General features: G+C 40.8%; 1 protein-coding gene across 1 annotated transcript in view; it reads right to left on the reverse strand.

Annotated features, from left to right (window-relative positions):
- The window catches only part of RNF10 (ring finger protein 10), a 39,154-nt gene that overhangs the window by 21,338 nt on the left and 2,371 nt on the right, over nt 1-15,445 (reverse strand). Inside the window, exon 2 of the mRNA XM_053702045.1 lies at nt 14,283-14,464. Coding sequence (XP_053558020.1) covers nt 14,283-14,464 — 182 coding nt within the window. The remainder of the gene's footprint in view (nt 1-14,282; nt 14,465-15,445) is intronic.

Here is a 15,445-nt window from a genome sequence, read left to right on the forward strand (position 1 = left end):
CCTTTAAATAAAGGAATAATCTTTCGTAGTAAATTTCCCTTGCACTCAGTGCTTTTTCTTAAAGGGCCATAAGTCCAAGAATGACATTCTTATTCGTTAGAGCATGTCATTTTAAAACTAGCGACCCTAGACTATTATGCGTTTACCCCCTGCAAAGGGATTAAACACACACACACAGTATAAATACTGCTCGGAACTCAGATAACTGCTGGTCCAGAGCAACTCTAGTCTCATTACTCAGCTGTGAAACAAGTGCTGCCGATTGGGTCAGCAGCACTGTCAGCACAGGACCAGCAATGCTCTGCGAGTCTCAAGGGGTATTTCTACTGTGTGTTTAATTCCTTTGCAGGGCTTAAAGGGACATGAAACCCAATTTTTTTCATTCATGATTTAGAAAGAGCGTGTGATTTTAAACATTCTAATTTACTTCTATTATCCATTTTGCTTCATTCTCTTGATATCCTTTGCTGTAAAGCATATATAGGTAGGCTTAGTAGCTGCTAATTGGTGGCTGCACATAGATGCTTCGTATGATTGGCTCACCCATGTGCATTGCTATTTCTTCAGCAAGGAATATCTAAAGAATGAAGCAAATTAGATAACAGAACTATATTAGAAAGTTGTTTGAAATTATATTCTCTACCTGAATCAAGAAAGAAAAATATTGGGTTTAGTGTCCCTTTAAACACATCGGCAATAGTATTAAATTACATGTTCTAATGGATTAGAGCATGTCTTTTTTTCTTCTTTTTTTTAATACTATAATGGCCATTTAACAGATAAGATTTCCAGCTACCAGACTGTTGTCAGTCCTAAAGTGAATTGTATCTGGTGACCCACTCTTCAAAACCAGGCAAAAAATGCTTAATTATTTGACCTTCTAGTGCTAAGAAAGATGGCACAAATAGTACTGACTGGTAGAGATGGAGATAAACATGCAGGATTTTTTTTTTTTACATACTTTTTTTTATTGAGGACAAGAAACAGTGACAAATACTTCTGAAAATGATACAGCATGATAAACAATAAGATCTGATTGTCAACTGTACAGTAGAATGCCAACCTTTACAGAGCATAATGCTTATTCTTAGTTCTCCATTCTTGAGTTTAAGGTAGGCACCCATAGTATTCATGCCATTCAGCCTCCCATAGAAGCTGTTGGCGAGTTTCAACATACTTAATCCTCTTTTTTTTTTTTTTAAACTAAGAATCTTTATAACTCAAATCAAACTTTCAATTAATCTATAACTCAACTATCAAAATTGCGTGCATAGATCGCGATACCCTTAATCTAGCTTTGTGGCGGAGGGGGGGGAGAACAACAGCGTCCCTCTCTCTAGACATTAACTCCCCTCGCCTCCCCAGTATCATCCTGCGTTTGATACAGGAATCCCCATTCTCCCCTCAAAGAGGCTGCCAACATGTACTCAGTATGAGCAAATGGAGCTAATAATTGTCTGTTTCCAGGCTCAGAGTTACGACATATGCCTGCCATTTATTTATAAAGTGTTTAAGTCTCTTGTTAGTATCCATCTTGGTGTCTAATTGCTCTATAAGCAACTGTCTATGTAGGCTGTGCTTAAATGTTGTAAAGGTGGGAGCAGACTTTACCGTCCATACTTTCAAAATTACCTTCCTTGCTATTAAAATGATAGTAGTGAGTAGGGGGCCGTGTCTAGGACTTGTCTCCCTCCACTCCAAAAAGCAAATTTGTTCCATGGCAATGTGCACTTTGATTGCCATAACATAAGTAAGCCAGTAAGAAATCCTTCCCCAAAACTGTTTAACCCTTGGGCACGTATAGAAATAATGGAGGAAGTCTGGGTCATGCAGCCTGCACTTATTACATTCATTCACCACATTAGAATTCCACTTAGATATTCTTCGTGGGATGATGTAATCTTTATGTAGCATTCTAGTCTGGGATTCCCTAAGGGTCATGGACAGCGTCGCCCTCTTAACATTTTCTATACTCTGTTGTATCACGTCAGTCAGGTCTTCCCTCTCCAAGTCCCTGCTCCCTCTGTTCACCAACAAAGTTAAATTTGTTGATTCAATTTTACTTAATAAGGTCCTGTATAGCCCCGAAATTGTAAAATTACCAAGTTTGAAATGAAGCTACCGATGGGCCAAGGGCATATGGTTCCCAAAAGAACGGGTCATTCCTAATTAGCAGATTGATATGTCTCATCTGGAGGTAGGCATAGAAATGGGTTCGTGGTAGCCTGAACTGGGGTTGTAATTCAGCAAAAGTCTTTACACACCTCCTAGCTAGATCCAGAGCGTCCCCCACCGAGCAGACCCATGCCCTCCCAAGCAACAAACGGAGAGGTGTCAATACCTGGAGGGAAACTAGTATTCCTGAGCGGAATCATTCTTGGGGATACACAGCAACGGCCATTGTGACGGAAAGTCAGTTGCCATGCCCTCAGCACATCTCTATAAAGAAAGTTGTCACAGATTTCCAAGGGGACATCGCCAAAGGAGGCATAGGGTAGGTAGGAGAGGTCAAACCCCCCCCAGGGCATAGCTCTCTAACTCGGGCGTGTGAAAGTGTTTCGTTTTTAATTGCCAATCCAGCACAAGCCGACTGAGTGCCGCCCAGTTGTACAGTTTAAGATTGGGTAGACCCAAACCACCCTGTGAGGGTTGAGCATATAGTTTGGACAGGGCTATTCTAGGTTTGCCCCCCCTCCATAGGAAGCCCGATAGGGCCCAGTGTATATAAAGCCATATCTCTCTTTGTGACCAAAAAGGGTGTCATTAGGAGAGGGTATAGGATCCGTGGCAAGATCACCATCTTGATTAAATTAACACGTCCCGTGAGGGAGACAGGCAAGTTCTTCCAGTCTTCCAAGGTTAGTACTATGGCTCGACATACCCGAGTAATATTAGCATGGTATAGGGTTTGGATGTTAGTGGACAAATGAATCCCTGGATAAACCAAGGTTGGATTGGCAACCTGGAATGGGTAGGTGAAGGATTGGGCATGGTGCCTCCGCAGCCACAATATTTCCGATTTGGTTTCATTTATTCTATAGCCCGAAAAGGACCCAAACGCTTCAACTGTCGCTAGGATCTTTGGAATATATTTTGCAGGATGCTCTACAAAAAGGAGCATATCGTCCGCGTAGAGGGCCAGCTGCAGTCTCGCGTTACCCAGTGTAATACCTGGGAAAACTTTGCGCAGTTTGATAGCCAGCGGCTCCAGGGCCAGGTTAAAAAGAAGGGGAGACAGGGGGCAACCCTGACGAGTGCCTCTCTGTAGGATAATACGCGGGGAGAATAAACCATTAGCCATGATGTGGATCCATGGGGCTGCATATATATTGCCAATGTATTGAGAGAAAGATCCCGAGAAACCGAAGCGTTGTAACGTGTCAAGGAGGTGTCTCCATTCACCCTGTCGAAGGCCTTCTCTGCATCAAGGGACAGCAGGAAGGCCTCCGAATCATCGTGTGCTCGTGTGACGCCAGGCTTGTCCGTAAAGTGTGCTATAGCTTGAAACACCCTCCTCACGTTAGTCACTGATGTTCTGACACACATGAATCCGGTTTGATCAGGGTGTATGATATCAGTTAGTATCATTTTTAGCCTATCGGATAAAACTTTCATTAGTACCTTGTAGTCCGAATTGAGAAGGGAAATGGGACGATAAGACTCAGGCAGGCCAGGAACCTTTCCCGGTTTTGGGATTAGAGACACATGTGCCATTGTAAACGTCTTTGGGGGGGGACCGACTCCTTGTAATATAAATTGTATAATTTAGTTAGGGTGGGGGTAATTTGAGGCTTTAATAGTTTGTAAAACTCAATGGGTAAGCCATCTGGGCCCGCCGCTTTCCCATTCGACATAGAAGAAATTCTCAGTATCTCTTCTGAGGAGATAGATGAGTTGAGAGTTGCCAGTTGTTCCCGGTTGACCTGTGGAAGGTCTAAGTTGTTCCAAAATAAATGCACAACCTCCTGTGGGGGGATCTTTTGGCTAGCATACAAATTGGAGTAATACTCCACTAACGCCCCTACTATGGATTCAGGTGTCTTGTGTGTATGATTGCGAAATTTAATAGCCACAATAGGTCTGCGGACCGCCCGACGATTTATAAGGGAGGCCAATAACCTGCCCGACCTATCTCCCTCCCTGTGGTACCTGGCACTCGTTCTGAGAAGTTGCGCCACCGCCTGCTGATTCAAGAAAACATCCAATTCACCTTTGGTGGTAAGATATCTATCTTTAGTGCCTTGGCAGGGCCTACTGCAGTATGTCTGATAGAAATCTGTCAGATTCTCTTGTAGCTTTTGCAACTTAGTCTGTGCCTTCCTTTGCAGCTCGGCCACATAGGAGATGATATCCCCAGTCAGAACCACCTTAGCCGTGTTCCAAAATAGTTCTGGGGTATCCAAATGGGTGTGATTATCCGTATAATAATCATTCCATGCATGTGTTAAATGTTTTAAAAAGGCATCTGAGGTATAAAGAAATCCCGGAAACTTTAGCATGTGCTTGTTAGAAACTAGAGCTCCAAAAGAAACCACCAACTCAACCGGTGCATGATCAGAGACCACCACATTGTGAATCTTGGTCACCCTCGGAATCAGATTAGAGGATATCATAAACAGACCAATGCGAGACAACGTTGGAGTGGCCCTAGAAATACAAGTATAGTCTCTACTTTCAGAGTTACGTAGCCTCCAGACATCAATGAGCTGCAGGGAGTCAGATAACCTAGCAAACACCTTTCTTTCAAAAGGTACCTTTGCCCCCAGGTCTGCTTCCCACTGTTGGACGCTCCGGATCCCACATTCTATCACAAATTGGGTTCGGGACTAAGTTAAAATCTCCCCCAAGAATTATGTCTAGCCCCAAGATTGGGGTAAGAGTCTGAATAATTTTAGTCCAAAAGGCCGTGGATTTACAGTTTGGGGCATATATGTTACATAGTATCAATATCTTCTGATTTATTCTGACTTTCACAACTAGATACCTCCCCTCTGGGTCCTTGTGAGTGGCTAAAACTTCTACATTCCCTCGCTTCCCAAAAAGAATTGCAATGCCCCTACTGGAGTTAGTGTACGAGACGTATTCCACCGATCCCACCCAATCCCTTCTCAACTTTTCATGCTCTGTCTCAGAGATGGGTCTCCTGCAACAATGCAATGTCTACACCTAGACGTGTCAATATGGTACTTCTTTTGGTGGGTGAATTAATTCCCCCCACGTTCCATGTTATAAATCTTACTGCCATTTAAATGTCCCTATGTGGGCCAAGGTTGCGAGAGAGATAGAACAAAACAAAAAGGGGGGGGGGAGGGTAAGAGCGACTACCAACAACCCCCCCCCCCAACTTAAACAGCAAAACAGCATATAGTCTTTGCAAATTGGTGTTATTTTCAGAAAAAGGCGCAATATTTTTCCAGAACCACAAATCAACAACTATGCACAGATACACATTAACATCAAGCAGCTCTGATTGGTAGAACAGTGATATAATATGTTCTCTAGATTGGGGAAGTCCTTCCTCATCTATGTTGTCATGAATATTTGAACTAATGGATCCTAGATACTCAGCACCTAGGTATATATTAAGTGTCCCAATCATATGAGAGCGGTATAATTGTAAGGCAGCAGCATGAAGAATAAACAATGTAACAGAACACATAACATTAACAAACATACAAATGAACTTCAGGTAATCCCCTGTGGGTTAGCAGCAGGGGTTGTTGCACATTGGGATGGGGAGTTAGTTCCTCATCTATATTGTTACGAATATTTAAACTATTGATCAGTAAGTGTCCCGTAACTGTGTGCAGAACAAATGTCTCATCCCTTTTGGAACGGTACAATTGAGGTGTCGCACTACCAAGAGTGACTAGTACAGCATACAAAAGAATAATACCATGAACAATATTAACCTTATAACCATTTGCATAATCACATCAATATTACCAGTGAGAATACAGTTAACCTCATTTATCACATTAATTGTAGATTGTAGACCTTCCATAAGACTTCACCCCCCCTTTCAGCCTGGGTCTGAGTGAGATGGTCTAGGTGAAACTGTTCCCGCCCTATTTCTATCATTTCGCAAATACTCAGCGACATCTTGTGGAGAGTCAAAGAACTTGGGGCCTGAGGGGGTCAGGAGCTTCAGTCTAACGGGGTACAAGAGATATACCTTTTTCCCTTCCCTATTCAGCTCCGAGCAGATTGGGGAAAATTCCTTGCGCTCTCTCATAAGCTCAGAGGAATAATCCTGGAATATTAACAGTTTGGAACCTTCAAATAGGACTGGGGAGGCTTTTCTATAAACTCGCAACAATTCTACCTTAAGCTGAAAGTGTAAAAGCTTAGTCATAACTTGCCTAGGTTGTACATTGCCCCTTTCCTGTTGCCTTTCTGGGCCTACCCTATGGGCTCTTTCCACACTGTCCTTAAACACTGCTGGGGTTAGCTTAAGAAGCACTGGTAGGGTAACTTCTACAAAATGGATAAGGTCCTTGGGTTTTACACTCTCCGGTATTCTTAATATTCGCAAATTATTGCGGCGAGACCTGTTTTCCCAAGTCCTCTAATCTCTGGTGTAAAACAATGTTTTGTTTCAGTAAGACATCTAACTGGGTGTCATGAGTCGAGGATATATCCTCAAGCCCCGACACTCTATCCTCCATTTCAGTAAATCTAACAGAAAATTGTTTCATTTACCCCGTTAAATTATCTAAACCTTTTTGCAAGTTTTCAATTTTTGGGAGAAAGATGGAGGAAAGCTGCTGAACCACTACATGCGTGTGATACATTAGACTATCGTGATATAGGGGATGTATCTTGCAAGTGGTTAGCAGCTCCCCTGTTCTTACCCTCACTTATTTTTGCCTGACATTTTGTTACCGGCCAGAAATGTATCCATGTACTGACACAAGAAATCACATATATGTAGAATAACACAGTATGAGCATGTAACAAACACGCATAGCCTGATGATTCGTTTCCCCTCTTCCCACTGACCCCTGTGGCAGAGAAATAACAGTACAATGCAATACTACCAGCAGCAGGTGGTCAGAGTCAAATGATGAGTCACAGAAATTCTCCTCAGCATGCAGTGTCAGAAATTTAGACTGTAAGAGCCTATGAAATAGGAAGGGAAATTGCTGCCAGTATCCCTCTGCAAAAACTCAAAGGCAACACCTTATAGGCTTTCTGCTTGGGTACGTTTATAAGCTTAAGTTCCAGAGGGTAAATGAAATGTTCAAAGTCCCAAAAGTACCGAGTCAATGATTTCCCCTTTCCTCCCGTAAGTCAAGGAGCCTGTTCTCAGGGCTGGAAACCCCAGGGGCTATCTGCTTTTAGAGTGTGTAAAAAAGGAAATTATCGACTTTTCCTGTAGCTACTCAAACAGTAGCATAGGTATGTGGCCTCCAACCCAGCCCTTAACAAGGATGGCACTCTGTTAGGCAAAAAAAGGAACCCAGGTGAGGCGGATTGTACTTTACCCTTTCTTTTTTACTTTCTGCCGTCCTCCGGGTACATCAGCAAACCGAGCCTTCGCTTCAGGAGCTAGTCACTGAGACAACGTGGGATCCGGCACTTCAGGAGGCCACAGACAGCGCCGCCCGTATCTCCTCCTCAGTGCTTACCGGGCAAGATGGCGCCCGCTGGCAGGTATGTCCTTGCGCTGCTCCTCGCTGTCCCCTATTGCCTCCGTGTTAAGTTTTGCCCCAGGGTATTTAAAGAGGGCTCCGGATCTTCCTCTGAGCTCCGTATCACTGCACAGGAGCGTCGCGGCTTTAGAGGGGCAGATGACGGTGTCCGAGGAGACAGGGGTGCGTCTGTGTAAAAGTTAGGCTCCAGCCAGAGTAGCGAAGTCCTGGTGTCTCCAATGCTGCTACCAGCAAAGTGGGTTGTCAGTGCCTGACTGATCTCTAACTATACGGAGACACCATGTACAAACGTACTTCTATGTGCCAGCGTACTTGCGGTAGGGGTAGGATGGTTCTTACCAGTGCCGAAATCGCCGGGCACCAAATGTGCTAAGGCTAAAGTGCACTTGGGCTTCTGGGGAGCAGAATTTCACCAAGCCAGGGAAAATTGTTTCAAATAATCCCATTAAAATTGGAATCAGCTCCGGAGCTCTCTACTCAAGCTGCTCTCTCTTCAGCCCACCCACCGGAAATCAGGATTTTTTTTTATGGTTCTGCACAGTAACATTGTGCATAGTATTATGCTAAAAAGACATATCGCTTTAAAAAACATAATTTATGTAAGAACTTACCTGATAAATTAATTTCTTTCATATTGGCAAGAGTCCATGAGCTAGTGACATATGGAATATACAATCCTACCAGGAGGGGCAAAGTTTCCCAAACCTCAAAATGCTTATAAATACACCCCTCACCATACCCACAATTCAGTTTAACTAACAGCCAAGTAGTGGGGTGATAAAGTAAGGAGTAAAAAGCATCAAAGGAATTTGGAAATAATTGTGCTTTATACAAAAAAAAAAATCATAACCACCATAAAAATGGTGGGCCTCATGGACTCATACCAATATGAAAGAATTATCAAACTGAAACAGAACTGAAGAGCTTTTCTACCAAAAACTGCTTCCAAAGAAGCGAATACATCAAAACGGTAGAATTTAGTAAATGTATGTAAAGAAGACCAGGTTGCTGCTTTGCAAATCTGATCAACTGAAGCTTCATTCTTATAAGCCCACGAAGTGGAGACTGATCTAGTAGAATGAGCTGTAATTCGCTTGACCCGACTCCAAATAAGCTTGATGAATCAAAAGCTTTAACCACGATGCCAAGGAAACGGCAGAAGCCTTCTGACCTTTCCTAGAACCAGAAAGCTAACAAATAGACTAGAAGTCTTCCTGAAATCTTTAGTTGCTTCAACATAATATTTCAAAGCTCTAACCACATACAAAGAATGTAAGGATTTCTCCAAAAAATTCTTAGGATTAGGACACAAGGAAGGGGCAACAATTTCTCTATTAATGTTGTTAGAATTCACCACCTTAGGCAAGAGATTAAATGAAGTCCGCAAATTGTCTGCATCTGGGATATGTACAGCAGAAATTAGACAAGAGCTGGATTCCACCCAAGAAAGTATTCGAGATACTTCTTTCATAGCTAGGGGACTGCGAGTCCCATCCTGATGATTGACATATGCCACAGCTGTAATATGGTCTGTCTGAAAGCAAATGAACGGTTCTCTCTTCAACAGACACCAAGCCTGAAGAACCCTGAAAATTGAACGGAGTTCCAAAATATTGATTGGTAATCTCGCCTCTTGAGATTTCCAAACCCCTTGTGCTGTCAGAGATCCCCAAACAGCTCCCCAACCTGAAAGACTTTCATCTGTTGTGATCACAGTCCAGGTTGGACGAACCAAAGAGGCCCCTAGAACTATATGATGGTGATCTAACCACCAAGTCAGAGATAGTCGAACATTGAGATTTAAGGATATTAATTGTGATATCCTTGTATAATCCCTGCACCATGGATTCAGCATATAAAGCTGGAGAGGTCTCATATGAAAACGAGCAAAGGGGATTGCGTCTGATGCTGCAGTCATGAGACTGAAAGCTTCCATGCACATAGCTACTGAAGGGAATGATTGAGACTAAAATTGGTTTCAACTTGTCTGAACCTTCAATTGTCTCTTGTCTATTAGAGACAGAGTCATGGACACTGAACCTGGAAACCTAAAAAGGTGACCCTTGTCTGAGGAATCAAATAACTTTTTGGTAAATTAATCCTCCAACCATGTCTTTGTAGAAACAACACTAGTTGATTTGTGTGAGATTCTGCAGAATGTAAAGACTGAGCTAGTAGCAAGATATCATCCAAATAAGGAAACACCGCAATACCCCGTTCTCTGATTACAGAGAGTAGGGCACCGGGAACCTTTGAAAAGATTCTTGGAGCTGTCGCTAGGCCAAAAGGAAGAGCGACAAATTGGTAATGCTCATCTAGAAAAGAGAATCTCAGAAACTGATAATGATCTGGATGAATCGGAATATGAAGATATGCATCCTGCAAGTCTATTGTGGACATATAATGCCCTTGCTGAACAAAAGGCAGAATAGTCCTTATAGTCACCATTTTGAAAGTTGGTACTCTTGCATAACAATTCAAAATTTTCAGATCCAGAACTGGACTAAATGAATTTTCTCTCTTTGGGACAATGAATAGATTTGAATAAAAACCCAAGACCCAGTTCCTAAAACGGAACTGGCATGATTACCCCTGATAACTCCAGGTCTGAAACACTTCAGGAAAGCCTGAGCATTTACTGGGTTTGCTGGAATTCTTGAGAGAAAAAAAAAATATTCTCACAGGCGGTCTTACTCGGAATCCTATTCTGTACCCCTGAGAGACAATACTCAGTCTGAATCCATTGATTTTGAACCGAATTGGTCCAAACATCTTTGAAAAATCTTAATTTGTCCCCTACCAGCTGAGCTGGAATGAGGGCCACACCTTCATGCGGACTTGGGGGCTGGCTTTGATCTCTTAAATGGCTTGGATTTATTCCAATTTTAGGAAGGCTTCCAATTGGAAACAGATTCCTTGGGGGAAGGATTAGGTTTCTGTTCCTTATTTTGTCAAAAGAAACGAAAATGGTTAGATGCTTTAAAATTTACCTTTAGGTCTTTTATCCTGAGGCAAAAAAAACAACTTCCTTCCCCCACAGTGACAGTTGAAATTATTGAATCCAACTGAGAACCAAATAACTTATTACCTTGGAAAGAAATAGAGCAATCTGGACTTAGAAGTCATGTCAGCATTCCAAGATTTAAGCCACAAAGCGCTTCTAGCTAAAATAGCTAAAGACATAGATTTAACATCAATTTTGATGATATCAAAAATGGCATCACAAATAAAATTATTAGCATGTTGAATCAAGTTAACAATGCTAGACAATTCAGGATCCAATACTTGTTGCGCTAAAGTCTCCAACCAAAAAGTTGAAGCAGCTGCAACATCAGCCAAAGAAATTGCAGGCCTGAGAAGATGACCTGAATATAAAAAGGCTTTCCTTAGATAAGATTCAAGTTTCTTATCTAAAATGATCTTTAAAAGAAGTACTATCTTCCGTAGGATTAGTAGTACGTTTAGCAAGAGCAGAGATAGCTCCATCAACTTTGGGGATCTTTTCCCAAAATTCTAATGTAACTGCTGGCAAAGGATACAATTTTTTAAACCTTGAAGAAGGAATAAAAGTACCAGGCCTATTCCAATCCTTAGAAATCATATCAGAAATAGCATCAAGAACTAGAAAAACCTCTTGAGTAACCACAGGAGGTTTATAAACAGAATTTAAACGTTTACTAGTTTTAATATCAAGAGGACTAGTTTCCTCCATATCCAATGTAATCAACACTTCTTTTAACAAAGAATGAATATACTCCATTTAAAATAAATAAGATTTGTCAGTGTCAATATCTGAGGTAGGATCTTCTGAACCAGATAGATCCTCATCAGAGCAGGATAATTCAGCATGTTGCCGGTCATTTGAAATTTCATCAAATGTATGAGAAGTTTTAAAAGACCTTTTACGTTTATTAAAAGGCGAGATGGCAGACAAAGCCTTCTGCATAGAATCAGAAATAAATTCTTTTAAAATTTACAGGTATATCTAGTGCATTAGATGTTGAGGGAACAGCAACAGGTAATGAACTACTACTGATGGATACATTCTCTGCATGTAAAAGTTTATCATGACAACTATTACAAACCACAGCTGGAGACATAACCTCAACAAATGCACTTAGCTTTGGTAGAACTGTTATCAGGCAGCAGGGATCCAACAGTGATTTCTGAGACAGGACCAGATTGAGACATCTTGCAAATGCAAGCGAAAAAAAAAAAAAAAAAAAACACATAAAGCAAAATTATCAATTTCCTTATGTGGCAGCTTCAGGAATGGGAAAAAATGCAAACAGCATAGCCCTCTGATAAAGAAAAAGGCAAGAGGCATATTGAAAAGGGGTCTTAAATAATGAAAATATAATATCCAGAAATGACACTCGCGTCACAGATGACGCAACCTTGTGAAAGACTCAGCGTCAACTAAGACGCCGGAAATGACAAGTTTGCGTCAACGAACGTAACTATGTGCCAAAAAAAGTCCCGCACCAAGAATGACGCAATAAACGTTGGCATTTTGCGACCTCACGAGCCTAGTTCTGCCCGCGAATTTAAAAGACGGTCAATTTGAAAAAAGACTAAACCCCAGGTAAGAAACACATTTTCCTAAAAAAAATGCATTTCCCAGATATGAAACAGACAGTATGCAAAAGGAAATATACTGAAAACCTGAATCATGACAACTATAAGTACAATACATATATTTAGAACTTTATATAAATACATAAAGTGCCAAACCATAGCTGAGAGTCTTAAGTAATGAAAACATACTTACCAAAAGACACCCATCCACATATAGCAGATAACCATTTCAGTACTGGTTTGGCTATCAGAGGTAATGGAATACTAGAGTATAGCGTCGATCTGAAAAGGGAGGTAGGAGATGAATCTCTACGACCGATAACAGAGAACCTATTAAATAGATCTCCCGTGAGGAAAACCATTGAATTCAATAGGTGATACTCCCTTCACATCCCTCTGACATTCAATGTACTCTGAGAGGAATCGGGCTTCCAAATGCTGAGAAGCGCATATCAACGTAGAAATCTTAGCACAAACTTACTTCGCCACCTCCATAGGAGGCAAAGTTTGTAAAACTGAATTGTGGGTGTGGTGAGGGGTATATTTATAGGCATTTTGAGGTTTTGGAAACTTTACCCCTACTGGTAGGATTGTATATCCCATACGTCACTAGCTCATGGACTCTTGCCAATAACATGAAAGAAATGTATATTAAAGGGACAGTCAACACTTCCGTTAACATGATTTGATATTGAAAATAAAAAAACCGAAGATCCGCCTGCACTATACCCCTTCCTGCCTTGCTTCTGTCCTAATCAGCGTCGCTAACTTCTCTAATAACCGGTAAATATGGCAGCCGAACTCCCCCCACCATTACGTAGCTGCCTTCTTCAACTGATAAGCAAATCAGAATCCAGTCCTCTGACAGAAATTGCACACGCCTCCTATTATCTAATTTGCTTCATTCTTTAGATATCCTGTGAAGAAATAGCAATGCACATTGGTGAGCCAATCACACGAAGCATCTATGTGCAGCCACCAATCAGCAGCTACAGAGTCTATTTAGATGTTTTTCAACAAAGGATATCAAGAGAATAAGCAAATAAGGGAATAGAAGTAAATTGGAAATGTGTTAATTGCATACTATTTCTAAATGGTATATATATATATATATATATATATATATATAAAATAAATAAATAAATAAAAAGGGGCAATGTACACACATTTAAAATGGGCTGAGCTTGCTCTCCCCCCCCAACCCCCAGGGAGGCTTTTTTGCCACCTCTTGTTTACATTTCAACCAAACACAGCCATTTCAACATAAGGGCAAATGAAGCTACTTGTAAACAATTGTATATAAGCCAGCTGGTAAAAAAAAAAAAAAAAACAGTATAATTGGAAAAAGGACAGTGTTCCAAAACTCGCAAAACACTAAAATGTACTTCAAATTGTCAACATCCATAGCCACTTTAGGTGCCCACAAGCAGTGGCAGTTCTGCTAAGGGGCCAAATGGTGCAAAAGACCCACAATCTTCTCCACCCATGAAAAACAGACTTCACCCACATGAGTGTTTGCACTCCCACCATTGCATGGTTTCTGGAACCAGCCACTGCTAAATTTGTCCATTCAATCCAGAGTTACAAGCAGCAGAAAACCAGGGGTTAATACTGAACATTATAAAAAACTATAAGATTACAATATAAATAAAAGTGAGCATTGCAAATGATCTGCATAGAAAATGTTTTAAAGCATTTAGATCAATTAGTTAATTCACACTTTTATTCCAGGATACACCCCTTAAAAACCTTGGCGTTTGTTGCAATTGCTAATTAGGATTAGATAAAAGATTGGTGAATAACCAACAACAAAAGGAGGGGAAAAAAAAAAAGGAAGCAGCACAAAGTTGTCTTATAACCAACGATTAAACATTTTATGGCAACTTGAATTTACAGTCCACTCAGTTTTAAAGGTTGGCACTTTCACATATTGCTATTTTTATCTGTTTACTTTTTTTGTATATACCCTCTTAGCACTAACAATGTAGCGGCGAGCGCACACCAATTACTATAGTGAACACTCCAGGTAAATTTACAGCAAGAACTCACCTCTTCTCTTCTCCCATAAGTAAATTGTTTTGTGCCTCCTCTCTGGGGTGGAACCTTATTAAAAGTTTTGCTTTTCTGTGGAACGGAGCGACGGGACTGACTAGAGAAACCATCATTTTTAGCATACGAATTTTCGCGTTTACGGCTATAACGCTGCTTGGAGCCATTACCATTTTTTCCATCTGAAACATGAAAATAAATCCAAAATTACAAAGCACACAATTTGTTTACTATATAAATCCTTCTCCATCAAAATATACACTAATAGAGAATGTCAATATTGTTTTATCCATGTATAGATACTTGATCATATCAAGTTGAAGTCAAGTATTATTGTTGCTTTCTAAAACATATATTCATCTTACAAGATGACTCCAGTGTAATGATTGAATGAGATAGAGATATATACACGTGAGCAATATTTTACCACTTAGTCTCAGAAAGGGAAAACGTTTTTTAGTTAAAGGGACAGACTACAATAGATTTTTTATTGTTTTAAAAAGATAATCCCTTTATTGCCCATTTCCCGATTTTGCATAACCAACAGTTATATTAATACACTTTGTTACCTCTATGATTAACTTGTATCTAAGCATCTTCTGACAACCCCCTGATCACGACGTAGCTATTGACTTGCATTTTAGCCAATTAGTGCTGTCTCTTAAATAACTCCACAGGCGTGAACTCAATGTTATCTATAAGGCCCACATAACCTAGCATCCCAGTGTTGTGAAAAGCTAATAAAAAAAGCATGTGATAAGAGGCTGTCTGCAGTGGCTTAGATACCGGCAGAAATTTAGAGGTTTAAATGTTAAAGTATATTAATATAATAATGTTGGTTGTGCAAAGCTGGGGAATGAGTAGTAGTAAAGCCATTAGCTATCTTTTTAAATAAAAATGTTAGTGTTGACTGTCCATTTAAAAAGGCCCTGTTATCACCATACTATTGGCCACAGATGAGCTTAAAGGGATACTGAGCCCAATTTTTTTTTCTTTCATGATTCAGATAGAGCATACAAATTAAAAGATGATATGTAAGCATAGGAGCTGGCCCATTATTGGTTCAGCACCCTGGATAGCCCTTGTTGATTGGTGGCTACATTTAGCCATCAATCAGCAAGCCCAACCCAGGTGCTGAACCAAAGATGACCGGCTCGCAAGCT

This window comes from Bombina bombina, chromosome 2 (genome assembly GCF_027579735.1).
Source record: "Bombina bombina isolate aBomBom1 chromosome 2, aBomBom1.pri, whole genome shotgun sequence".
Lineage (NCBI taxonomy): Eukaryota > Metazoa > Chordata > Amphibia > Anura > Bombinatoridae > Bombina > Bombina bombina.